The sequence below is a fragment of the Camelus ferus genome, chromosome 27 (genome assembly GCF_009834535.1).
Source record: "Camelus ferus isolate YT-003-E chromosome 27, BCGSAC_Cfer_1.0, whole genome shotgun sequence".
Classification (NCBI taxonomy): Eukaryota; Metazoa; Chordata; class Mammalia; order Artiodactyla; family Camelidae; genus Camelus; species Camelus ferus.
Window position 1 is genome coordinate 10244393 of NC_045722.1, and position 26357 is coordinate 10270749.

Below are 26357 nucleotides of genomic sequence, written 5' to 3' on the forward strand. Positions count from 1 at the left end.
TTAGTAGCTGATTTACTAGAAGAAAACTGGATTTTGTTGTCTGTTTTTGTATTTACTCTGTTGCCATGTGTTGTTTTGGTTGATGTATGTGAGGAAAATTTTGTTTCCCACAGATATGTAGTAGGGAGAGGAGGAGTATTTTAATAGCCTTTTCAGATAACTGTGACTATTCCTCTTTGGTACTACACCAAAACTCAAGTGGTAACTTTCTAAAGGTTAAAGTTTTCCCTCAGTATCCATGGGGGATTGGTTTCAGGACCCCCCCTCCCCCAATGGGTACCAAAATCCAGTCATGTTCCAGCTCCCTATATAAAATGACACCGTATTTGCATATAACCTGTATCTTCCCATATACATTGTCATTTCTAGATTACTTACACTATGTAAATAGTTGTAAATACGCTGCAAGTGCCATTTAAAATAGTTGCCAGTGCATGGCAAAATCAACTTGATTTTTGGAACTTTCTGGAATTTTTCCCCTAACATTTTTACTCTGTGGTTGATTGAATCTGCAGATGAGGAACCTGGGGATACAGAGGGCCAGCTCTAATTGCAACAGGAAGTGTGAAGCCATGTACTCTTCGTGCACTGTTGTATTAATGCACTGGTCTGTCTTGCACTTTGGATGAGTTATCTACCTATGCCTGATCTTGTAACATATTTTAATCATTTGATAAATAGTTCATTGAGTTATGCAATATTGCAGATGTTGACCACTGGTTAATAGCATCACCGGTCTTATCAGAAAAGTCTTTTAAGGTGTTGAGGAAGGTGTCAGGTTCAAGTGGTGGCAGATAATGGTTTTTCCAGAATTCATATTTTTTCTGCAAAGCTCAAGTTTTTATCATTAGCAACAAGTACTGATATTTATTTGTTTTTTGAAGTGACTCGCTTACTTTGTTTTCAAGATAATGTTTGCAAAATACCCAAAGTTGATAATCATAGAATGTCAGTTGGTTTTTCAAGTAGAAAAGATGTTTCATTTGAAAAATAAAAAAAGAGGCTACTTCTTGAAACTCAAGCACATAAATACTTTTTATTGAGATCATCATTGTACTTTGGTATGAAGCAAATGGGCTTTACACGTAAACTATGTTCATTTGTCTCACAGAATATTAAAGGCATGTACTCAAAGGCTGAGATTTAATAAAATTTTTACTGCTTACCTGAGAAAACTTGTAAGTCTGGCTTTTTCTGGGAATTCATAGCGTAAAGAATACAGTAACTGCTGCTGCAGTTTACTGGCAGTGCCTTGATTGCCGCTGAGGTGTCAGTTTTACGCACTCCCATTGTTTTTGTACCATCAGTGCAAATGTCAACATAGTGAAAAAAGAAAGTGATATCTTAGAATTATGAAAACAGTTTTGACTTTGTGGACCTCTGAAAGGGCAGGTCCACAGCCTTCGCTTTGAGAACCCCTGCCACAGAGTAAGGCCAGACCCCTTAGTTAGCATTCAAGGCCCATCATGGTCTGACTTGACCTTAGTGGCCAAGTTTAAGCCCTGCTGGTCTATTCCTTGAACTTTTTTAAAATTGAGGGATAACATACATGCAGTAAAAGGCAGTAGATATTAGTGTATAACTTGATCAATTTTTACATATTTATTATTTTTATACATCATGCAGATCAAGATACAGAACATTTCCAATACTCTGTAAGGTTCTGTTGTGCCCTTTCCACTTTGTATCCACCACCCCCCACCCCAGAATTACCTACTCTTCTGCCATCTGTTGTCATCGGTTGGTTTTGCCTATTTTTGAACTCCTTGTGAATCATGTAGTGTGTACTCTTGCATTTGGCCTGTTGTTCACTTAATTTAGTATCTGAGGTTTCTATAAGTTGTAGTGTAGTACAGAAGGTGTTTTTTTTCTGTATAGTACTACATTAGAGATATGAATATCCATCTTACAGATGTTATAGATGTGAACAATTTATCCATACTTACGCTTATGGGTGTGCAAAAAAATGAGTTAACATAGCAAACCTAACTGCTGTCCTTTGACTGGTGTTTGGGAACTTGGATTTTGAGTTCCCACCATTCCCAGAACTGGTAAGAGTGACTTACTATACTTAAACTGCACAAACAGTATGGTTTATGCTAAACATTTGCTTTCCTCTTGGAGTCTGAAATTTTGGTATATTCCAGACAGAGGCTGCCTGTGTGACCAGCCCTCAGTAAAATCCCTGGGTGCCAAGCTTTCTTTGTGGGCAACATTTCACACATGTCACAGTTTGTTGCTGTGGGAATTAAGTATGTTGTGTGTGACTCCCCTGGGAGGAGGACCCTTGGAAACTTGCACCTGGTTTCCCCTAGGCATCTTTTCACCTTTGCTGGCTTTGCTCTGTATTTTCTGACTGTCATAAATCTTAGCCATATATGCTGAGTATACCTATATGCTGAGTTCTGTGAGTCATCCTAGTGAATCATGGAACCTGGGGGTGGTCTTGGGGACCACTAATACAGCAGGGATTCGTTTTTGTTTCTTTTCAGATTTTGAGTTATAATGAACTTGCCTGGAATGAACTAAGTTGAAAATGTACTTCTGAGTAACAGTGATGAAATTGGGGGACATTTGTCAGTAATAAGGTACTGAGCATATCCAGGCACTTTATAGAATTCTCATAACCACAAAGCCTACAAAGTAGGTGCTGTACTCCGTTTTGTACCTGAGGCATCCAGGGCTCAGAGAAGATACTAAGTGGTAAACTTGGTATTTGTACTCCAAAGCTTTTCTTTTTACTTTTCAAAACAATGAAGTTTTGGGGAGGATTCTTCCCTGTGGAAAAGGGAAATGCTTTTTTCAGATTGTAGTCCCCCCATGCCCTTTCCAGTTAAGGATTATTGCTGTAGAACACCACTGTTTCATAATGGTGTCAATGCCTGTGAAAAAGCACAAAATTGTGATTTGCTATAAAATAGCCTATATTAACAGAAATTCCTAGTGAACCATTCTTTCTGATAATAAGTAGGTATACGTATAACTGGTTTCATCTTGAGGCTGTTTTTAGCTAGTAATAGTAAGAATTACTGTTTTTCTTTTCTAGCACTGCCAGGTAATTCTTCATGTTGATCCATGATTTTCAATAGTACTGAGGTTTGTGTTCTCTTATATGTCTCTAATCTCTAAAGCCTACTTTCCTATCCATAGTGAAAGACCAAATAAAGGTCAAAAAAGCTGCACATGATCTCACTTTATAGCAAGATATGCCAGAAAATAACAGTGAAAGCTATAAGCAATAATAGCATAGCCAAGGAAAAAAACCTATTTTTTGTCATGGTGAAACATGAGTTCATAAAACTCAGGCCTATAAATTGATTGGAGTTAGAATATACAAAGTAATGGGGTAGATACAAGGTTTCTGTTTCAAAAATGAGAAACTATGCCTTTATCTAACTGGAGAATTTTTAAAAAGGTAACTATATTCTAGAGTAGATTCAGGTTTTAGGTAGTTTGATTTTTATCGTGTCTTTAGTCTTGTAATTGAGCTTTTTAAATGAAATGATTAGGAAGACTAGGCATGGAAGGGCCTGGGGTATTCAAAGGAATAGTTGGCATAGGTTTTTAGTTCATTTTTCTCCTTTAAAGAGCAAGTAGATTGTATTTCTTCAAGGATCCCTGTGGTGGTTTCTGACCCCTTGGTGTAATAGTAAAAATACTACCGATAGCCGACATTGATTTGTTCAGTACATGATTACGTACCAGGTACTCTGCAAGCACATGATGTGTATTCATTCACAAAAAGCCCTATGAAATAGTAGTATTACTTTTATCCCTATTGTCCACATAAGGAAAGTGGTAGATCTCGTCCCCATCAGACATTGCTGGCTTTGGTCTTTTTTTCTCCTTCTAAATTGGCTACTTGAGGCAAACTGTTGGTTCTTACTGATCTGATTAAGCAATTTGGGGTATTTACTTTTTTAAATTATATTTTTACTTTTTAAATTATATTTCTACTTTTATTAATTATATAAAGTCTTGTAGATCTCTCATTTGGTGTACTTAAAGGGATGGAGAGAGGCATTCCATGTGTCATTTCCCTCAAGTTTGGAGGTTTTGGTGTATGTTCCTTCTGGGAATGGGGCAGAGTTGGCCAGGCATATTCTTGTGTGCTTTATTTTTAAATTTTGTTTTGGTGGTGGGGAGGCAGTTAGGTTTATTTAGTATTTATTTATTCTTAGAGGAGGTACTGGGGATTGAACCCATGACCTCATGCATGCTAAGCATGTGCTCTACCACTTGAGCTATACCCTCCCCATGCCAGGAGTATTCTTAGATGTTTTTTTCAGGCTGTTGAGATGGTAAGAATCTTAGACCTTCCGCTCTCCTGGTGGTGGTGGGGCCGGGGGCAGTGGGGAGCACGTTTCTCCCCGAAGGTCTTCAGATCTGCATCTTTCCTGTGGACTACGGTAACGCTTTCATTGGTTCTCCTGCCTCCTGTCTTTCATGTAATTGCTCATGGTTTCCTTCTAAGAGTCACATATGGTTACCATTTACTTGCCATTAAGTGTGGCCAGGATCTGGTAATCATAGTAAATAAAAATCAGGTTAATTTTTATATATTAAGAGGGGACTTTTAAAGTGCGGAGACTTTTGATGTAGAAGATAATTTTAACTCCTTAACCTGGCATATGAGGTCCTCTTTCCAGTCCACTTTCTTCTCCATACCTAATGCTCCACCACACTGGACCACTTTTGTTAATGTTGCTCTGTTCTCTGTTCTTCAGACCTCCCTCTTACCCTCACTTCCAGATACATTCTATTCCTCTGAGTCCCCTCGGCTTAGAGGACAGTGTTATGTTTACAGCACATTGTAGCTTGTGTTGTGGTTGTTCACGACATAATCAGGTTTAGTTCCCTTTCTAGACTTAAAATTTTTTTTGGCTAATCTGCCTACCCTTAGAATGCAGCTGTAGGTAGTGGGCAGTTGGTTAATGTTATTAGGCAGATTAGGCAGTGAACGAATGAAGCATGTCGCCTTAAGGTCTTCAGATTGATTGTGAATGCTTGTATTTTAGCCTTTGTGAAGTTGCCTTATTGAAGCTGAGAATCATCTTAGAAATCTACAGTTGTGAAAAGGGGCTTGTGTCAGTAGATTTATCCATTGTCAGTGGCATCTCTCTGGAAAGCTTGGGAAAACAACCTTGCAGGTCTTTGTATTCTGGTCATCCTCATAGCTTGCAGAGGATACCAGTCTTTTCAAGAGCTTGAAAATGATATGGGACTCAAGTTTGTCCCTTTAAGGCCATCCTGCAGAGTCTACAAAGTTATAGATGTTTCTGGTCATTCTCATGCTTATACCTAGATTTTAATAGTCTAAACGAAATAACACCAGGCTTTTTTGGGTTGTGTTTTGAGGTAGTCAGCTATGAGATCTTAGGTACTAGTTTCCTCCTTTTTTAATTTTCCCCAAGGTAATTGGGAATCACAGAATGGATGATTCAGACTCCCATTAGAAGATTCAGTCTGTCAGCCAGTGTTTCATTGCTTAGATGTCAGGCATTGGATGTGGTGATGAGGGAGACTGGAGAGTGAAGAATGATACCTAGGTTTCTTTCTAGGGTGCCTGGAGGAAGGTGGTTGTATTTACTGAGATGGAGAATACCAAAAGAATCAGTTGTGTGTGAGCGGGGGTTCAGTTCATGTTTATGTATCTGGGAGTGCTTTTTTCATTCAGTAATGTTTTACACGAATTGTGTGTGCTTTTAATGACCACATAGAGTTGTATAACTAAACAGTTCCCTTTGGGTGGTGATTGTACCACTCTTGGTCCTTACCGAGTCTTTTCCTGTAATTATATCTTCAGGTGTAAAAACTGGCAGCTCCTACATGCTAAATGCTGTATACACCTTATCACAAGGTTGGTGGGTACTCCTTTCCCATTTCACAGAGGCATAGAGGTTAATAACTGCTCATAAATGACAGAATCAAACTTTTTAAACAACTGTATTGAGATATACATAACCATAAAGTTCACGTTTCAGTGTACAGATCATTGATTCCTAGCATATTTGTAATTTTGTAATCATCACCGTAATCTTATTTTAGAATATTTTCACCATCTCAAAAAGAAACCTTGTACCCACTAGACACCAGCCTCTAGCCTCCTCCCCACCTCTCCAGCTGAAGGCAGTTAATCTGCTTTAGATTTCCCTATTCTGGACATTTCATATAAATGGGCTCATAAAATATGTGGTCTTTTATGACTGGCTTCTTTCACTTAGTGTTTTTAAGGTTTACCCATATTGTAATATGTATCACTGCTTCATTCTTTTTTTATTGTGAAATAATCTATTGTATAGATAAACCCCAGGACTTGAACCGGGTATCAGGTATGTCTGGTTCTGAGGCTCATGCTGCTGCTCCCATGCCGTTCTTCCTGGACACGTCCCACTACGTTAGATGGTTCTTGAGGCAGCACCTTACATTTGGTGTTTTTCCCTCTTACAGTTCTCTCAGGGCATCTTGTTCACAGTGAGCACTCAAAGTATTTTAATATATAGGCAAGAAACCCAAGCCCTTGTTACTTTATCTAACTCATCGTGGTGGGTTAGAAGAAAGAAGGTGTGAAGTCTCTGTCATAAAGGAGAGTAGAAAACCTAAATACCTTTTTTCTGTGTCTAGGAAGAAGAGGCGGGAAGGATAAAAGATTGCTGGGACAACCAGGAAGCACCTGCGCTCTCCACATGTAGCAATGCCAATATCTTTCGAAGGATAAATGCCATATTGGATAATTCTCTGGATTTCAGTAGAGTCTGCACTACACCCATAAATCGAGGAATTCATGACCATTTGCCAGGTGATTTAGATTTGAAAACTTGGATGTACTAGGCATGCATATACAGAGCTGTTTCTAGGCAGCTTCCTCGTGAAGCCTCTGAAGAATGACCTTGAATCTCTGGCAACACTTGCCCCTTTTGTAGTTTGCCTGTGGATTGGGTCCCCTTCTGGGTGAAGACTGCCTTTGACTATAATACAGAGATCTATTTTATAATGATTTACAGGAAGATTGGATGAAAAAGGATAGGTCAAAGGTTTCAGGACTATTTATACGTACAGTTATAAAGAGAGTCACATTTAGCTACATTTAAAAAGTTTTAAAAAGTATAATATTTTATCTAACCCAATATATGCAAAATATTATGTCAATGTGTAATCAGTATAAAAATATTAATGAGATAGTCTTTTGTTAGTAGTAAGACTTTAAGATCCAATGTCTGCTTTCACATTTATAGCACAGCTCAGTTTGAACTAGCTACGTTTCAGGTGCTCAGTAGCCACATGACTAGTGGCTACTGTACTGGATAATGCAACTCTTGAATATTTTAATTGCTTTTAGACATGAGTGTAAGTCAACAAGCATTCGGTTTTTATGATATTTAGGCTAGTCCGCAGAAGAATGGAGGGAGAAGGCAGCATCTCCTGAGGATGATACTTCACAAGGAGGCTTGGATGTCCTAACAGTGTTTCATAATCTTTTTGTGGGAGTCACACCATATTTTAAGAATGTTGATGGGATATTTTTTGTTTGCATTATTTTAGATGAAAGTGAACATGTTGTTAATTTTTTAAATGGACCTTGAAAATATTTGATAACAACAGAGATTCTCAGAAAAAGGAATGGTAATCGCTGTGTTTTAGTTATGGACTCTTTGATTATTTAGCCTGGCCTTGGAAATAATTCCCACAAAAATGCAGGAACATGTGAACATAAAGTAGCTAAGTGTTTAAGAGAAGGAGGGAGACTGACCTGTGGAATTGTCTAATTTGTTTATTAAATTGTGCTAGAGAGAAAATGAGAGAACGTGGTGGTGGGGGCTGCAGGTGGGTCTTGTCTCTTTTAACTTCCAAAAAAATATACATGTAATTTATTTTCTGGTAATTTGAGTAAGCCATGAGCTAACCTTTATTCTTCTTTAGCTTATGCTGAACTAAAAACTCAGAGAACCTGTTTGGTTCTACATATGTGTTGTTTTTCTCTTTTGAGAAAATTGCATGAATTATATTCAAATAAGAATGACAAGCATCAATGACTTAAATCTCACTGGGTTGCTTCAGACATGCTGGAAACTTTTATGGTGTTTATTTTTCAGCTATGCTAGGTTGTTGACCTGAGTAAAGGAAAAGACCCATGGTCAGTAAGAGAGGAGCTTTGAGGAGTGTATGTTTAGAGTTGGCCAGGGAGCCCAGTGGCCTCACTGGTAAGATGCCAGGCTCTTATGAAAGTGTTACCATTACACTCTGCCCAGGTCAGTGACTAGCCAAACTACAAGGTATAGACTTCTTGGCTTCTTCAGAGCCTTCTCGGGCACACATTCAAAAGGTACAATAGGAAGAGTACCTTGAAGGAATAGGGGGACCTGGGTTCTAAGTTTAACCTTGGGTACTGATAAAGTTGGTAGTTTTTCCACCTGTAGGACAGAATGGTACATACCCCCAAATGCCTCTCAAGGTTCTTCTCCTGGGGCTCAGATGAGGAAGCAGTACTGAAGTTTGAAGGGACATCAAGGGATTGTAGGAGAGGTTCTGGTCAAGATGGCAGGTGTTCTGGGCCCTGTGCACATACCTAGCCCCCACTGTATGGTCAGCTGTCTCCCTGTCCCCACCTGAAATACTGGCTCAGGGCTATGGGCTCTTGGTCCCAAGTGGTAACGGAGCACTGTGTGGCCTACGGCAGAGAGCAGCTTTCCCAGGTCTCCCCAGCAAAAAAAAAACCCACCTTGTGGTTAATGAGGAAGTAAACCTGGGTATGTATTTTCCATGAAATAACCTGAATTTGTAGCTTCTGGTCAAAAGTAATTTTGTTACCTAAGAAGATAATCAGAATTATGAAAACTTAAGAACAAGATTGTTGCAGCATCATAACTAGGGACAATTTGGTGATAACAAAAGCTTAAGTAACCATACAGTGGGATGTTCTGCAGTTATTAAATGTGCTGTTTGTAGGAGACTACTTAATGACATAGACAATCACAGAAACCGAAATGAAAAAACAAAGTACAAAATAGTATATGGTCTTAGGTGTGTATAAATGCACAGAGAAAGACTGGAATAACAAGATGTAAATGTAACAGTGAAGGCATTAGAGATGATTTTTTTGGGGGGGTACTTTTCCCCACTAGTTCTTATTTTAAAAAAACAAAAACAAAACCCATGTTTTATAATAAGAACTTGTTAAAAATGGTGTATTTTGGCACAGTGTTTCACACTGCTGTTTGGATTTTGCATAGATGACAATTAATTTTAATTGCAAAACTTGTTTCATGTAGGTATACCTGACTTTGCAATAGTTACGTACCACTTATTTTTTCCATTTGAACAAATGTTTGAGTCAAGTCACTTGCAAGGCTGTTTGTTAACTGTGACAAAATTTCATTGCATATGGTTTTCAGTAAGAGTAGTAACAGAACTACACACTCAGTTAATAAGGTGTTATTGGAGAAGTGCTGTGACAAGGTCAAAGGAGGGAGAGGCAGTATTGGTTAGGGAACTAGGAAGCACTTTTTGGATAAAGCAGCATTTGAAATAGGCCTTTAAGAAGAGAAAGTTATTTCAGTGTAACTGGAGGTCGAGTAGATTTTTTTCTTGTTGCTTTAAAATTGGCTTTGGGGTCCAACCCTGAGAATGAAGAAGTGTGAAGTGACCGTGGTACAATGTCAGTCCCCAAAAGTGAGGGCTCACTGAGGACTTATCAAGAGGCCACAGAGCTGTTCTTGCTACCACAAACATGATCTCAGCCTTCCCCTGGTCTGTATAAGAAGGCTGCTTTTGGAGGGTAGCATTTGACGTGATTCCATCCCCACTCAGTGGAGCATGTAGGAGAGTAGGGTGGGATGCTGCTTCCTCTGTGAAGCTAGGCAAGGTCTTCTAGGAGAAGCATTTGTGTAGACTGATGATGCTTCCAAGAAAGAAGGCAAGGTTGAGCCCCTTGTTAGACAGCAGACTTGCTCTCTGTCCTTGACTGAGTAGAGATGAAAGAGAAATTGGAAGGTGATGCCAGGCAGGAAGAGGAGGAGAGTAGCTGAAGCTGTCTTAATGCCTACCGGTTGACATGCAGGGAAGTTGTGACTTTCTGTGGTTCAGGGGAAGTCATATAAGGCCTGAGCTTTGGGGCTAGTATCCCACCAAGAAGGCCCTTGTTGTGTGTGGGGTGGTAGGTGTTGGGATGGTGCTGGAAGGTTAGGCCAGAGCTAGGTCCCTTTCCCAAGCAGCCGTGTGGAGAGGATGTACACAGTCTTCATGAGAGGGATGCCTGCCACCTAGAGGGCCCTTTCCACACTCCCTAATCCTTTAAGCCATAATCTGTTCAACTCTGTGAGGAAGGAAGGAAGGAAATCGGCTGTAAATGGAAATGTGATTAAAGCATAAATGAACTGAGTTTTTATTAAGTGTCTGTACAGTGTGAAAATTGGTAAGATGACCTTAAGGGAGGGATAGGTAGAGAGATCTGAGTATATAATATGGCTAGGGGCAGTGACTGGAGGGAGACGTTTCATGTTAACTCAGAGATGAGACTTCTCCGTAACCATTTAAAATAGCTTGAAAGCTTATAAAAGGGATAGATTAGCCAAAGTAGTTCAAAGTAAGTAAGATGTGGGACTGAAATGCTGATTCAGATTTTTTTGTTTAAGTATAATAAACATACAGAAAAGTAACGTAAGTAAAGAGCTCACACTTTGTCAAACTGAACACAAGCATGCACCCAGCACCCAGATCTAGGTGAACTGCTGACTTTTAATTTAGGACCAAAGAATTGTATAGTTGTAGCTTGATATATTGAATTTCTGACCGAGATGGTTTCCTTTTTTATTCTGGGGCATCATTAAACAGTATCATCACTAAATTATCTGAAAAGCTATTCTGAAATAAACTTTAATATATTCAGTCCCAGCTAACAGGAGACAGTTCAAATTACTCTTGGGAAGTCCTGTTTCCCACAAAATAAATTTTTGTGGAAGCTTAATATATGGCTTTAACAGTTAAGTGATTAAAAATTTAACTTTTTATCAAAGTGTAACATGCAGGAAAGTATGTAAGTGATAAATATGCAGATTCAATGAATTTTCACATTCTGAACACATTGTGTATGTCCACTTAACTACAAAGGCAATAGACCAGAAGCCCCCTGGTGACCCTGCAGCCTCTTCACTAGTGAAGGGTACACCACCATGCTGATTTTTAAATGCATAAATTTTTTACCTGTTTGGAGTTGCTATAAATAGAGTCATAAATGTGTACTCTTCAGCTATGAGATTCATCCATATTGCAGCCAGTGGTTGTAGATCATTTGTTCCCATTGCTGTACAGTATTCTGTTGTATGAATGTGCCGAGCTTATTCACTGCTGTTAATAGGCATTTGAGGCCATTATGAGTAGTGCTGCTATGAACATGTCTTTTGGTGAATTTATTTCTCTTGGGTGTACTCCTAGCAGAGAGAATATTGGCTTACAGGGTATGTGTGATTTCAGCATTAATAGATGCTGTCAGTTTTTCACAGGGATTGCACCAGTTTATACTTGTGACAGTGTCAGATGATTTGGGTTGTTCTACAGCCTCACCAATAATTGGTACTGTCTTTTTCACCTTGGCCATTTTGGTGAGTGTATGACGGCATCTCTATTGCGGTTTTAATTTTCATTTCCCTGATGTCTCAGGAAGTTGAGCACCTTTTCATGTTTGTTGACCTTTGGATATCCTATTTCCTGAAGTGCCTCTTTAGGTCTTACACTCATTTTCTTTAGGGTTATGATTTATTGCAGTTTTGATGTGTGTGTACATATTTAGACTTCAGTCACTTTCATTGGTTTTTTAGATTATCATTTTTGTTTCATTTTTGAACTGATTTTCTTGACTTTTCTAAATTAAGTGTAGCATACGTGTCCAGGAATTTGCTGAAATCACTGTACACTGTAAGTCATGGAGTAAACATCTATGTAACTACTACTTACATTACCAGTACCCCAAAAGTTCCCCATGTTTTCCCTAATGATCACATCTCCCTTTCCCCAGATTTAACCATTATCTTTCTGTGCTTTTCTATATATAGTTTATCCACATGCAAATATCCCTATATAACTATTTAAATTTTGAACTGGTGGATTATTTTCATTATGACTGTGGGCTGTTGGTTTTCAAGGTTACTGCAGAGCTAGGGAGGAGGAGACAGGAAGAGTGCAAGATAAAGGCCACAAAGAATAGTTTTTTTGCCAGGATTCTGCTGTTTTGTCTTTGTGTTTTAAATAAATGTTCCTGATTACTGCAAGCCTTTGTTTAATTTCCAGAGGCCCAGAAAAATCTGTTCTGACACATTTTGCCAGTGTTCTCCCTGGTTTTATGGAGGAAAGAATTTTCACAGGTCCTTATTCTGCTGTTTCACTGATACCATCCTGATCATAAACTTTCAGTCTTTCTAATACTTGCATCAAAGTCTACATGTTTCCTTCTTAGCATGGGTTTAAGTGCATTCTATGATTTGTGATAAATTTTTAATTATCATTCAGTTAAAAATATTTTCTAATTTCCATTGGATGCTGTGTTGACCCCTGAAGAAATAGGTGGTTTAACTTTAAAACATTTAGAACTTTTTTTCATCTTTTTATAGTGGAATTTTATCTAAATTCTCCTATGATCATAGAATATCTTCCATGTGATTTTAGTCTTTGAAAGTTGTTGAGACTTTCTTTATGCCCTACTTTGTCAAATGTTCTGTGTATACTTCTGAAGAAGGTGTGTTGAGCACATGTTGGATGGAGTATTCTGTTTATGTCAGTTAGGTCAAGTTTGTTAATTTTATGTTTCAGATCCTTTTTATTTTTATTTTATTTTTTTTAGTCTGTCAGTTAACCGAGAGAGAAATGTGTTAAAACCACTCGCTTTTGTTACAGTCTTGTCTATCTCTCCTTTTAGATGTGCTGATTTTTTTTTCTTTATAGATTTTTGTAGACTGTTAAATTTTAAGATTATGTCCTCTTGTGAATTGGTCCCTTTGTACTTACGAAATGCTCTTGTTTATCTCATGTTTTTGCCTTAACGTTATTTTGATATTTGTATAGTTACACCAGCTTTCCTTAATTATTTTTGGCATGGTGTATCTTTTCTTGTATTTTTCAACCTGTCAGCAACCTTGTATTTTTAAGACATGACTTTGGTAATCAGCATATAGTTAAGATTTTGATTTTAACTCATTCTGCCAGTATGTGTCTTAATTGCAGTTTTTTTTTTAAAGCATGTAGTTGAACTATTAACATACTTATGCTTAAATCTATCATCTTTATTAGGTCTTCTCTTAGTCCTTCATGTTCTGTGTCCTTTTGGATAAATCAAGTACTCTTTATTCAAAGTTACTCCTATTGTTCGGTTAAACATCCTTTTACTGTTCTTTTTGTGGCTATCCTAGAAATTACAACATATATCTTAGACTTACTACCACAAATTAGTGCTTTTATCACTTCTGGAAAATGCAAGGACCTTACAGAACTCCAGTTACTCTGTCTCCACAGCTTTCATACTTGGCATTTTAACTGTATATTTTTAAATCCCAGGAGGAATTATTTTATATAAACATTATTTACTTAGTCTTGCTCACAGGTATCCTCTTTTTGTTGCTCTTCTTTGCTGAATTTCTATGCTTCCATGTGAGTTCATTTTCCTTCTGCCTGAGGAACATTTTTAGTGTTTTCTTTAGTGTGAATGTAGTGGTAATGAATTCTTTAATTTTCCCTGAAGATGTTTTTATTTCACCTTTATTTCTTAGAATGTACTTGCTGGTTACAGAATTCTTGCTTGGCATTTATCATTCCACTCTATATATTGTTTATCTTCAGGGTCTCGAGGTTTTGTTGACAAATCAGTCTCTTTTTTGAAATTTCTTGTCTGTCTCTTACTCTTTGTTTTAATTTTCCCTATTAGTATATTAGTCTTTTCTGCTGTTTCACTCTTAGTCTACACATGATATCTTTGTTGTTCTTGCTTGCGAGTTCTTGGGATTCTTATATGCATCGATTTGTATCTGTTAGTACTCAGTTTACAGCCATTATCTCTTCATGTATTTCCTCTGCTTCATTTTTATCTCTTCTTATTCAGTGAGTCTATTTAAACATTTATTCTACTGTCTCATTCTGTCCTTCTCTCATTCTCTGTTTGGTATTTTCCTTTTGTTGTTGTTTTCTCCCCTTCATGTGGGATATTTTTATCCTATATTCTAGTTTACTTCTTTTCCTGTACTCTGCCTCATTTGATGCTAAACTCCACCTTTGAGATTTTAATTTCCAATATCTTGGCAGAGGTTTGGAGCCCTGGTTTCATTCTGGTTCATTTTCACCCTGAGGTACCACAGGGGTTGTAGGTCAGTAGATGCAGTGGCCTGTTAGACCCCCTGCTGTGCATGCTTTGAATCTCGACTTCCCTCCCTTTGCCTCTTCAGGCTTTAGAACCAAAACCCCAGATTGCTGACTGGCAGATACTTTCATAAGGTCCGTGACTTTGGTACTCTGGTATTTTGCTTTCTCTTCTGGGTGTTTGCTTTTTGTCAGAATCAGACTGGTAGGTCTTTCTTGTCTTCTGAGATCTAAGATGATGTCTCTCTTTTTTATTAATTGAAGATTTTTTATTTTGGGGGAAGCAGGTTAATCTGAATCACCTTGTCAGCCATTACTGGAAATGAAGCTTAAATGACTTAAAATTTTATTTAACCCTTATTTTAATTCTCCTCTAGGCTAGTACCTATTGTGAAGAGAAGTGAGATAGTACATGTGAAGAGCTTAGGAAGTGTCCAGTTGAGTGGTAGTGAGTAGTTTTTTCAATTTTACTTCATTTTTCAACATATTTTGTCCTCCTGCTTAGTATAATTCTGAAAAAACTACTTTGTCTTTTCACCTCAATATGATGTTTTCTAGCTCTTTCTTTTCTACCATTCAGACCACATATTGGTTTTACTTACATAATCAAATTTTAACTTTCAGTGTCCCCAGTTGATAGTCTGTTATCTTCCTAGGCATACAGTATTTATTTTAAAATCTTGTTCTTGGCTTTATTATCCTTTATTCCCTCAAGATTTTATGCTAAGACTGCTGCGTCATTGAATCTGTTGGTTTTCTGAAAATACTTGGTTAATACTGGTTGTAATTTGTATTTTTAAGTGACCTTTGTATTTGAGATTGCCTGAAAGCTTGTGTGCAGATACTAAATAAGTTTACTCCAGCCTGACTTCAGAATGAGAATACTTTGTAGGTCATATTGGATACTTCTATAGAGTGATCTTAGCAGCTATTGATGATCACTACCTAGATGCATTAATTTATTAGGGATTGCCAAATAGCAGTTCTCTAATTCTCAAGCGTTCGTGTATTAATGGATACACTTTTACAAAAGTAAACTTACTTTCATCAGCTATTCGGTTAACCTGAAGAATAGAACACTTAGTAAAGGCAGATAAATGCATGATTATTTTTCTGTATTTTCTTTCATAGTGTTGAGCTTATTCTCCAGAATTCTTCAGAGCTGACCAGTAAATTGTTTTTCAGTGTCAGTGTGGATTCATGGGTTTAGTGTGTTTGATGTGTCTTGATCCATTGCAGTCATCCTCTTCTGTTCACGTTGTCTGATCTTCGAACAGTTGAGCCTCTTCACACCCAGTAGGATGGATGTGAGGGAAAAAAAACAGGCAGTAACAGTTGTTGAAAAACCAGAACTCTTACACATTGCTAATGTAAAATACAGCTGCTTTGAAAAACAGTTTGGCAGCTACTCAGAAGGTTAAATGTAGAGTTACTGTATGACCCACAGATTTGTTCCTAGGAGTACACCTAAGAGAAATGAAAGCAGTGTCCACGCAAGACTTGTGCATGAATGTTTATAACCACATTTTTTCATAGTACCCAAAATGTGGAAACAGTTCAGATGTCTGTCAGTTGATAAGTAGATAAACAAAATGTGCTATAGCCATACAGTGGAATAGTTGGCAGTAAAAAGGAATGAAGACCTGTTTCATGCTAAAACACGTTAAAACTATAAACAATATGCTAAAGTGAAAAAAGCTAGTTAAGGACAGCATATTACATCATTCCACTTATATGAGATGCCCAGAATAGGCAAGTCTGTAGGTACAGAAAGTAGATTAGTGGGTTGCTTAGGGCTGAGAGAGGTAGGAGGGAGTGGAGGTGACAGCCGAAGGGAATGGGTTTCTTTTTTGAGGTGATGGAATGTTCTAAATTTAATTGTGATAATTGCACAACTCTGTGGAAGTACTAAAAACCATTGAATTGTATGCTTTTAATGGGTGGATAAGTGACCAAGGAGAAAAGATACTTGCAATACACAACAGAAGGTTAACTTTCTTAAATTACAGAGTATTCTTATGAATTAATGAAACTAACAACCCCGTAAAAATGGTTAAAACATATATGAAGAGGCAGTTCTTTCAGTCAACATATTATAAACTGTTTTAGGTGCTGTGAATACAGATGTGAACAGATGTGCACCCATAAAAGAGCTATGAACTGTTACAGCAGAAGTATGGTGGGGAATAGGAACAAACAGTATGTCAGTTTACACGAAGTGGTAGGAAAGAATAAAACAAGGGGTCATGGTAGGGAATGACTCGGGTTGGGGCTTAGCGGTTACATAAATTGTTTCCCCACGTGCTGTTGAGGGAAGGCTTCTCTCTGAGGAAGCGACAGGCAGGCTGAAGACCTGAATGATGAAGAGCCAGCCATGCAGAGAAACCAGGATAAAATTGTTGTAAGCAGAGGAAACAGGAGGGCCTTGGGGTGGGTGGATGGACCTGAAGCTGGTATACTTAAGGAGTGGCAAGGCTTTGGGGGATGGGGGGTAGGAAGTGTGTTAAGTGGTAAAGCAGAGAGTGATCAGGAGGCTGCTGCAGTAGTCCAGGTGAGGAGTGTGTGTTAGCTTGGGCTAGTATGATACTAATGGCGGCAAGGTAAGTGGATAGATTTAATACACATTTCAGAAGTAGGTTTAACAAGACCTGCTGATAATGGGGCATGAAGGGGAATAGAATCAAATTTTGTCTAGCAAACAGGTGGATCCATTTTCTGAGATGGGAACTATTAGGAGGAAAAGGGGGACAGACAAATGAAAGAATGCTGAATCTTAAAAAAGTACGTTAAGGAGATATGACAGACCCTTGTCATTCAGTCTCAGAATCTTATCAGAAACTAAAACAATGGGATTCTATTTTTTACCTGTCAGATTCATAAAAAGTAAGATTTGGGAAGAGTGTGGAGAAATAGTCCTTGTATAGTTAGGAATTTAAACTTCTGTGACTCCTGGGGCAATTTTGGCCAGCATCTGTCAGTTTAAAGCTGCTGGATCATGAAGTCTGTGCACTTAACAAGTATATTTGCCTGAGAAAGACAAAATAAAGTGGAGGGATGTTTATTGCCTTATTTGTAGAACTAGAAATACAACTACTAGGAATAAACCGAATGTCCATCAGTTGAGAAATAGTTAAATATGTTATGTTCATAAAATGGACTATGTTGTCACAAAAGAAGGAAGTTGATCTGTATGTGCACATATGGAAGGATCTCCAAAATATATCTGAAAAAAAGTGAAGTAGTAAATTTGTGTACATTTTTAAAAAAAAACTGTGCATTTATATCCTTGTGTGTATGAAAGAATCTTTGAAAGACACCTCTTGGGCTGGGGAATTTGAGAAAGGAGATAATTCTCACTTTGTATTTTCCTTTCTTATCTGAAGTTGTACATGCTATGTTAATTAACTTTTAATATGGCAGTGAACTTCCCTGTAAGAAAGTCGTTGACTGTATCTTACTTTCCTAACAGAATCCTAGAAGTACTAGACTACTAACATTTGTATTGGATATAAACATAAAGAGACTCTAATACTAATGACCAAAGAATATCCCAGAAGTTTTAATACCAAGTTCTTTTTCTTAAAAGAAGACAGTTCATTTTTATTTAAATGTACTGTGTTTTTAAAATTATGAGTTCCTTTGTTAGAGAGCCTATATTCAGATTTTAAATTCTTAAAGCCATTTTCTGAGTTCTTGTAATATATATTTGCTATAGACAATTTGGAAAATTTAGTACAAATTTATATATTGTGCTGACTGCAGTCTGCTTCATTTGCTTAGATTACTGGTAGTCTCTTTCTGCATACTTCTGGATATTTTCGTGTAGCTATAATCATGATTTCTATGGTTTATTCTCCCTCTCTGACACTTAAGCATTCTCCTTTATCATGTGCTGATAAAGGAATTTTAATGGCTGAGTTCCTATTCCATTATGAAAGAAATAGTTTCTCACCATTAATAGCTTTGTGACAACAATCTTTATAGGTAGATATTTCTCTGCATTTATGAGTATTTACTTAGGAAAGGTGGGGTTTTTTTTGCAATAAAATTGCTAGGTTGAACTATTTAAATAATTTTTAAACTCTTGATGATTTATGGAAATGCTATCCCTTTTTTATGGCCTCTCCAGCAGTTTGAGAGTGCTTTTCTCACCACATGTGTAGAGAAGAAAATTACCAAAATGACTGAATACCATTGAATATTACATCTTTAATGTTTCCAGGTTGGTAACCAGCATTCTTATTTTAATTCCCATTTCTTTTAAAGTGGAATAGTTTAAAAAAAAAACAAAACAGTATTAGTCTTTTATCTTTTCCCTATTGAACTTCCTGCTCACCTTTTTTTTTTTTCCCTCTATTGGGGTGGAAACTCCACCAGGCACTGAAAAATCAAACTATCTTAAAGACAGTTGTGATTCCTTCCTTTGTTAGGAAGTTAAAAGAAGATATGTAGCTTTTTAATTCTTTCTTATCTAGTTTCTATGAAAAAATCCCATAGGGAAATGCTTTAAAATAGGTTTAGACTGGCAAGTATTCCTTACAGGCAACTTTAACTCTTTGAAATGTTAATGATGGCTAGGAATAGTAATCATCTTGAATTCACACCCCTATGTGGTTCTAAACCCCTGTGTATAACGGTGTGTGTACAGATGAGAATCCAGATGTAGAATAGCTGTGAACCCCCAGCTTGAACCTATATCCTTAGATCCTTTGCTGATAAACAGGAAAGTATAAACTAAGTTGTAAGTGGCACTATTCATTCTTATGCAGATGAGTTGAGTTTTAGTTTTTACCAGCAATCTGGCTATCCTAGACAAAGTGTATCTTGAGTAACTTTGTTCTAACACCTGGAGAGGGAGAGATCAAATTTGTTTAATGTGCCCCTTAAAAAAAAAAAGGAAAATAATATTTAAAATTAGAGGCCTCTGCAAAAAAGTGCCATAGTTTAAAGTACTTTAAATCTTACCAAGTACTTAGAAAAATATAGTCAAATTATCTTTAGACTTTTCCCTTTTTTTTTTTTTTTTTTTTTTTTTTAACCTTGCAGAGGACAATAATACCAGCTTGCTAATGTAAAGGTAAAGGCATAGGGTAAGACTTACCCTCAAAGAAAAGAGGGCGAAAGAACTGAAAATTGATAGTTTCTTGCTGTTCTCTATTTCTTCTGTTTGGGGAAAAAAATGCTTCAACTGTCTAATAATCAGATGTAACTTAGATTAGCAAGATATTTGAAAAGCATACTTAAGGAAATATTAACCAGCATTCCCCTGTTAGGCCAGGAACCCCCTTACATACTTTATATCATCATGTCTCTTTCCTTCCTGGCACTTCACTCACATTCTAGCTTATCACTTGTGTGATTATTTGGATTATCTCCACTACTAGATTGTAAATCCATAAAGGCAAGAGCTATAGCTGTTTTTCCTCGCTTACCATATTCCTGTTGCCTAGCTAGTGCCTGACACATGAGAATCTCATGTAATAGGTACTTTAAAAAAAACTATTACATGGGCAGAACTTAAAGTTGGATAATATTAGTATTGGTAAAGTTGTTCACACATGCATCAAAAATAGTGTAAAAGGAATATAAAACTCTTTCATTTGGAGGAGACTGTAGGATTGAGGATGGAGGAGTGTTGAAAGAATGTGGAAGTGATCTTTTTTACTCTGTATTTATGTATTGTCTTGAGATGTTTACCTTATTTTGTTTGTTTTAGGGGTGGGAGGTGATTAGGTTGATTGATTGACTGAATGGAGCTACTGGTGATTGAACCCAGGACCTCTTGTATGCTAAGCATGCGCTCTGCCACTGAGCAGTGCCCTTCCCCCAGTTTTTTTACCTTTTTTAAGCACATGCAGTGTGAGTCTACAGAGTGCTAGCTGTGTCACCTTGGTTACCTTGCTCTACCTCCTTTGATCCTGGTGTCAGTACTTGTAAAATGGACTTAATGCCTTCTCCATATGGTGTTTTTTTAATTTTAATAATATATTTTATTTAATCCAAAATATTATTTAAACATGTGGTTTATATGAAAGATTATTGAGGTATTTGTGATTTTCTTATACTAAGTCTTCAAAGTTTAGAAATTTAAAAAAAATTTATTGAGATATAATTGACATATAACATTGTATTAGTTTTAGGTATATAACAGTGGTTTGATATGTTTATTGTGAAATGATATGCAATTATTTTAATAGCATGCATTATATTTTATACTCACAGCCCATCTCAATTTGAACTATACATTTTCATCAGAGTTGATACGTATTTAGATGTCATAAAGTTAAAATGTAGATTCACATATTCAAGTTGTTCTAAACCATACTTAAGTTTTCCAGGAACAGACTTGAATTGCCAGTGTTTTAATTTAAATTTTAATCAGGTAAAATTAAAAATTTAATTTCCCCACTTGTAACAAGTACTTTTCAAGTACTCTGTGGCCTATGTGGCTGGTGGGCTCTGAATTGGACATGTTGGATTGGCAGGACAGGGAGTGGCATCGATCCTCTTCTGTTCACCTAGGCCTCTTCCATCGGGGTTTGCTCATGTCTTCGGCTGAGAAAAATTCCCAGCTACCATATTTACTGTGGGCGTGTTGTGGGGATGACTTCCATTGCACCATACAGTGTCCATCAGGGTTGATCGGGAAGCAGACCCATGATGAGCATTATGGACTAAGGGATTTAATTATAGGACTTAGTCATTACACAGTTGAGGGAGGAGTCAGGGGCTTGAAAGATCAGGGAAGCTTTACTGACCAGCCCTTTGGAAGCATTGGCATAGATGGACAGTTGGGGCTCACAGGGCACTCTGGAAAGTCATGAACATCTGGCCGCTAGATGTGAAGGGGAGCTGATGGAGAATCTGTAGAATGGTGTTGCTGCTGCTCCTAGGGGTGGGCCTGGGCTTGTTTTTGTGTTCAGGGCTTGTTATAGGAAGAAGAGTTGGTTGTGGAGTGGAGAACGAGCACAGGCTGGAACCTGCCAGCGTCTCGGTGTTTGTCCCACACTGTGTTGAGCACTACCGACCTGATGCTCTTTTACACTCTCAGCCCAGTTCCAGGTACGATCATGTGTAGAGAGTGGGCAGAACAGCACTTGGACTTGAGTGGAGAGGAGTACAAGTGTAGGTAGAAGAGCTGTGGTGGAAAAGGGGCCTTGGGGGGCCAACTTTGAAACTCCAGTCTGTGAAAAGAAACACATCTTGTAAGGTTGCTCTGGAGCCTTTCCATAGACCCTGCTCTTTTTCTCGCTTTATGAAGTAGGGAATGTGATGTTTTATTTCTGAAAGTCTTGGTCTGCATGGTACCATCCCCATCTGCTGGAATGTCAGGGCTTTGCCACTGAAAGCTAAGGCTCATTGTGTCGTCGTCACAGGTAGGATTCCTCCCACTTTAGTGTTTGCATTTCAGTTTCTGAATGTGGATGTTTTACATCTTATTGACTGAAGAAGAAATGGCTACAGTTAATGGGGGAAGAGGGAAATGTGCAGAGGCCAAGGGTTAAGGCTTCTGGAATCAGTACAAGAGAGGGTGTTTCTGGTGTGAAATGAGGGGTTCGACTAAGTAGACGTCAAAGTCTCTTCTATTGTTAGTGTTCTGTGATGTATTGAATTACGCTAATTTTATATTGTCATTGAACTAATGTCAGATTTAAAATCTTTTAATATGGACTTTGTAAAAGTTTTAATTTTTCAAATTTATTTGGGGGATGTTAAATCTGAGTTACCTTACCCTTCTTAAGAATATTATTCTTTTCATATTACAATAATGTGTTCACTGTAAAAAAAATTTTTTTTTAAGAAAACAGATACATTAGAAGAAAAAAATCATATGTAATTCCACTACTCAGAGATAACTACTGTTAACATTTTAGTGTATCTCTCCAGTCTTTGTCTAACATACATATTTATTAAGTGAAAGCTTTTCTGAACACACTAGTAGTTGGCCTTTCTCTTCCTTTTATCTTTCTGTCCTTAATTTTCTATGTCTTTTTCAAGGTTACATAGCATTTTACTATGTAGATAGATGTATTATGGGATTATTAATGGGGTCCATGGTAGAATTCAGCTAGTCTAATGTCTTGGGCAGATGAAAAGTTAGATCTTTATTTTTAGCAATGTTTAACTGAAATGTAGCATTTCTTTGATTGTAAATGTTTACAGCAAATCACAATAATATTAGCAGGACCTAGTACTTTGACAGTAATAATAGTCATCAGTAGGATGATCAGACATTTCCTGTCTGATTCCTTTACAGCCATTGCACAAACCTTGAAATGGTTATATTTATCACTACAAAATTATGATCACTATTTTATATATTTAACATTATCCTTAGAAAGTATTCATCCATAGGCTTTAGCATATTGCCGGATGGTTCATGGTACAAAAAGTTAAGAATTTCAAATTATTGGAGATAGTTTGCTTAAATAGGTGTCTATTTTAAATAGGTGTCTATTTTAAACACTAGTAGAAGTACTTGAAGTTAAACTTTTGCCTATATCTGTGATTATTTGGACACAGGATAAATCTCTAAAAGCATTTAGTGCACATGTCAGATTATTCTCTGGAAATACGTTGTAGCAGTTTACTGTCTAGTATATGAAAGCACCCAGTCTTTTAAAATCACTAGCTGTTGTATTCTCTAGGTCTGTCATCATTTGGCACGTTGGGTGTCTCCAATTTGGTGTAGTGTTTAAGAAACTTCTGAAAACCCCAAGTTTGAACAGTATGGCATCAGATAAAGTAGCACTTCATTGTGTTTAGGTTATACTAGTTTCTTATACAACTTGGGGACACCACCTGGACAGCACATATTCCAGGACTCTGGACTGGAGTCTTCAAAACCTGCTTCAGAAACTCCTATACCAGCCATAGATCAGGTGGAACTGACTTGAATCAGCAGTCTTTTTTGTCCTCCATGAGGAAGAAATTAAATTGTCCTCTTCAAAAATAATAAATGCACGTGGAGGTAGCATCTTGGACGCACCAGAATGTGGAAGTTGACGTTTTACTGAGTAAGTGGGAGATTGAGGGGAGGAGCTAGTACTAAGAATTGAACTCCTGGTAGCCTGGGATGGGTTTAGAACAAAGCTCCATGGGGGCCTAATGGAAATGAGGATCCATTAATAATTTACTGATAAAAACAAGTCTGAGATGGGAGGGAGAGAGAGAGAGACACACACACACATACACACATACACACATACATATATATATATATATACACCTGGGCCTGAGAAAGTGCCCCAGAGTAGAGGAGAGGCAGGAGAGCAGGTTGACCCCTGGTTTGGGGACCAAGAGATCTGGCTTTAGATCCCACCTCTGCCACTGAGTGGCTGTGTCACTTTGGCCCTCTCTGGGCCTTTTGTGCTCTCTAGTTTAAAAAAAGAAAAGAAAAAAAGGTTTAACCAGGTGGTCTGACTCTTATCTGGTGCCGGGGCACGAGGGGCTTTTGTCCCAGAGATTCTCATCCTGCCTAATTACTTGTTAGGTCGATCCTTGCTAAAGGGCCTGAACTACACAGAACAGTCTTATTTGCAAATGATCAAACAGCTAATTAGAACTTTAGCAAAATGTGGGATGTGTTGTAAGGCTGTTGGTATATAGTGCACAGATGAGGAAGAAATTGCTGAAAAACTAAGGACGCTGAATCCAGGGCCTCCAATTTTGTCAAAATTCTTGTCTCTTTGCTGCCTCTCTCCCAATGTGAGTTTCATTTTCTCCTTTTGCACAATTGCCTGTTATCTGAAGAAGGGGCTACGTTTACATCCTCTGGCATCACAAAGGCAGGAAATGATTCTTTCTCCTCTATATCCAGTTGGAAAAATATCAAGGAAGGAGTCCCAATTACCTTGTTTTGAGTTGAGCTCATACTTGAACTGGCCTCTTTAGTCATAGAGATGGGTTATTCTGGCCCATGTTGGGCCAGATGCCCACCTACGGACCATCACTGTAGTCAGTGAGGCAGAATCCGGCAAGAAGATAGCATTTGCCTTTAGAACCACTTGCATAGTATAGGAAGAAAAACACAGTTAAACAAAAACCTAGTGTGGGGAGATTTTAAAAAACATGATCTTGGGGATTCATGGATTAGGCAGCAGCAATCTTTAAACATATGTTTGTATACATCCCAGTTTTTAAAAACCATGTACCCCACAGTGACATACCAGTTCACACCCATTGGGATGGTCATTGTCCATAAAAAAACCAAAACAGAAAATACTAAGTATTGATGAGGATGTAGAGAAATTAAAACACTTGCACATTGCAGAATGTAAGATGGTACAGCTGCTCTGGTAAACAATATGGTAAACAATTTATGTTAAAAAAAATTAAACATAAATGATTTAGCAATTCTGTTTCTAAGTATGTATGAAAAAGAACTGAATGCAGGGATGGGAACACGTTTGTGCACTGATGTTTGTAGCAGTGCTATTCATAATGGCCAAAAGGTGGAAATAATCCAGATGTCCATGGACAGATGAATGGATAAACAAAATGTGGTATGTACATCCAATGGAATATTATTCAGCCTGAAAAAGGACAGAACTTCTGACCTATGCTGCCACATGTATGTACCTTGAAGATGTTATGCCAAGTGAAATAAGCAGACACAAAGGACAACAGTTGTATGACTCCACTTCTAGGAGGTACCTAGAATGGTTGAGTTCATTGAGACAGAAGATGGGTTACCAGGGCCTAGGGGAGGGGCTAGTGAGGAGTTAGTGTTTAATGGGTATAGAGTTTCAATTTGAGATGAAAAAGTTCTTGCAGTGGATAGTGGTGGTGGTGATAGTGCACAAAAATGTTGGTGAATTTAATGCCTCTGAATTGTACACTTAAAATGGTTAAATGGTAAATTTTTTGTGTTATGTATGTCTTACCACAGTAAAAAAAATTTTAAAAAAATACAATGTCCTTTCTCATTTAACTTCTTATCTAAATTTTAGTATACCTGGAAAATGAATACAGTGGAATCAAAATAGAGATTTGATACCTATTATCTATTTAAAAATATATAAATCCAGCTCTTTCACGGTGGGAAATTTTTCATTATTCCTTTTCTTCTTTACTTGTATTTCTAGTTTACTTCTAGTTTACTAAAAAGTAGAATTTTATATTAATGTAATATTTTACACTTTAGTCATTTGTTGATCATGTTATATTTCTCTGCAACAAAAACAGTATATAAATTGAAATTTTAAATTATTTCCTGTAACTAAAACGCTGAAGAGTTCTGGGTTGTTGTGAACATTGACTGCTAGGACAATTGATTAAGACAATCTAAAAGTTAAAATTTTTCATAAAATTTTATTCTTTATTTAATAATTATTTTCTTCACAAGATAAATGAGGCGTTTTTATAACTCATGTAATTTTGGATGACTCATTTATTGCTAGAATGACTCAGGATTTTCAACACCAGATACATTCCTATTTTCTGTTTTTATAGATCTGTGCTTTTACTGAGTAAACTTGTTCACATAAATAAGTAGATGGGAAATAAAGGCATTGTTAGAGCAGTGCCGCTCAATTGTCTGAACTCCTTGAGTTCTGTGCAAAAAGTCAGTCATCTGTCATTATTTTTAGTCATTTACTTGCCAGCAGTTCCATTCACTCCCTCATATTTGTAGAAAAGAAAGAATTGGAAACCATCTAATATGTGAAAAGATTTGTTACCTAAAGGCGTCAATCATTGAATTTCTCTGTTTTATGGAAGTATACCAAGAATGGTTTATGGAGATCAGATGACTAAATATGTCTGTTATTCTTTTACTTAGAGACCTTGTTTAACTCAATTTACCTACAGAATTGAGAAAATTAAAATTAAAATAAAGGCATACTTAATATTTAAGTATGCCTTTACAAATATAATATTTTAAATGCGTTTTATCCAATCACTTTAATTATGTTGTGTTAAAACCTTGTGTCTGTAGATTTTAACTTGCTCTGCTTATGAAAATTGTCAACCATAAATTCTAATTTAATGAAGATGGTTCTTATTTCAAACCAATTAGT

General features: G+C 37.2%; 1 protein-coding gene across 12 annotated transcripts in view; it reads left to right on the forward strand.

The window, feature by feature from the left end:
• CPEB1 (cytoplasmic polyadenylation element binding protein 1) overlaps positions 1–26357 on the forward strand; it is a 67255-nt gene that overhangs the window by 8663 nt on the left and 32235 nt on the right. For 8 of the 12 annotated variants that reach the window (XM_032468825.1, XM_032468816.1, XM_032468813.1 and 5 more), the window contains exon 2: positions 6625–6799. The exons of the other annotated variants lie outside the window; for them this stretch is intronic. Coding sequence is in view for 3 of the 8 variants with exons in the window: in XM_032468813.1 (XP_032324704.1) it covers positions 6625–6799 (175 nt within the window). In the remaining 5 variants the exon portion in view is untranslated. The remainder of the gene's footprint in view (positions 1–6624; positions 6800–26357) is intronic. 12 annotated transcript variants of the gene reach the window in all.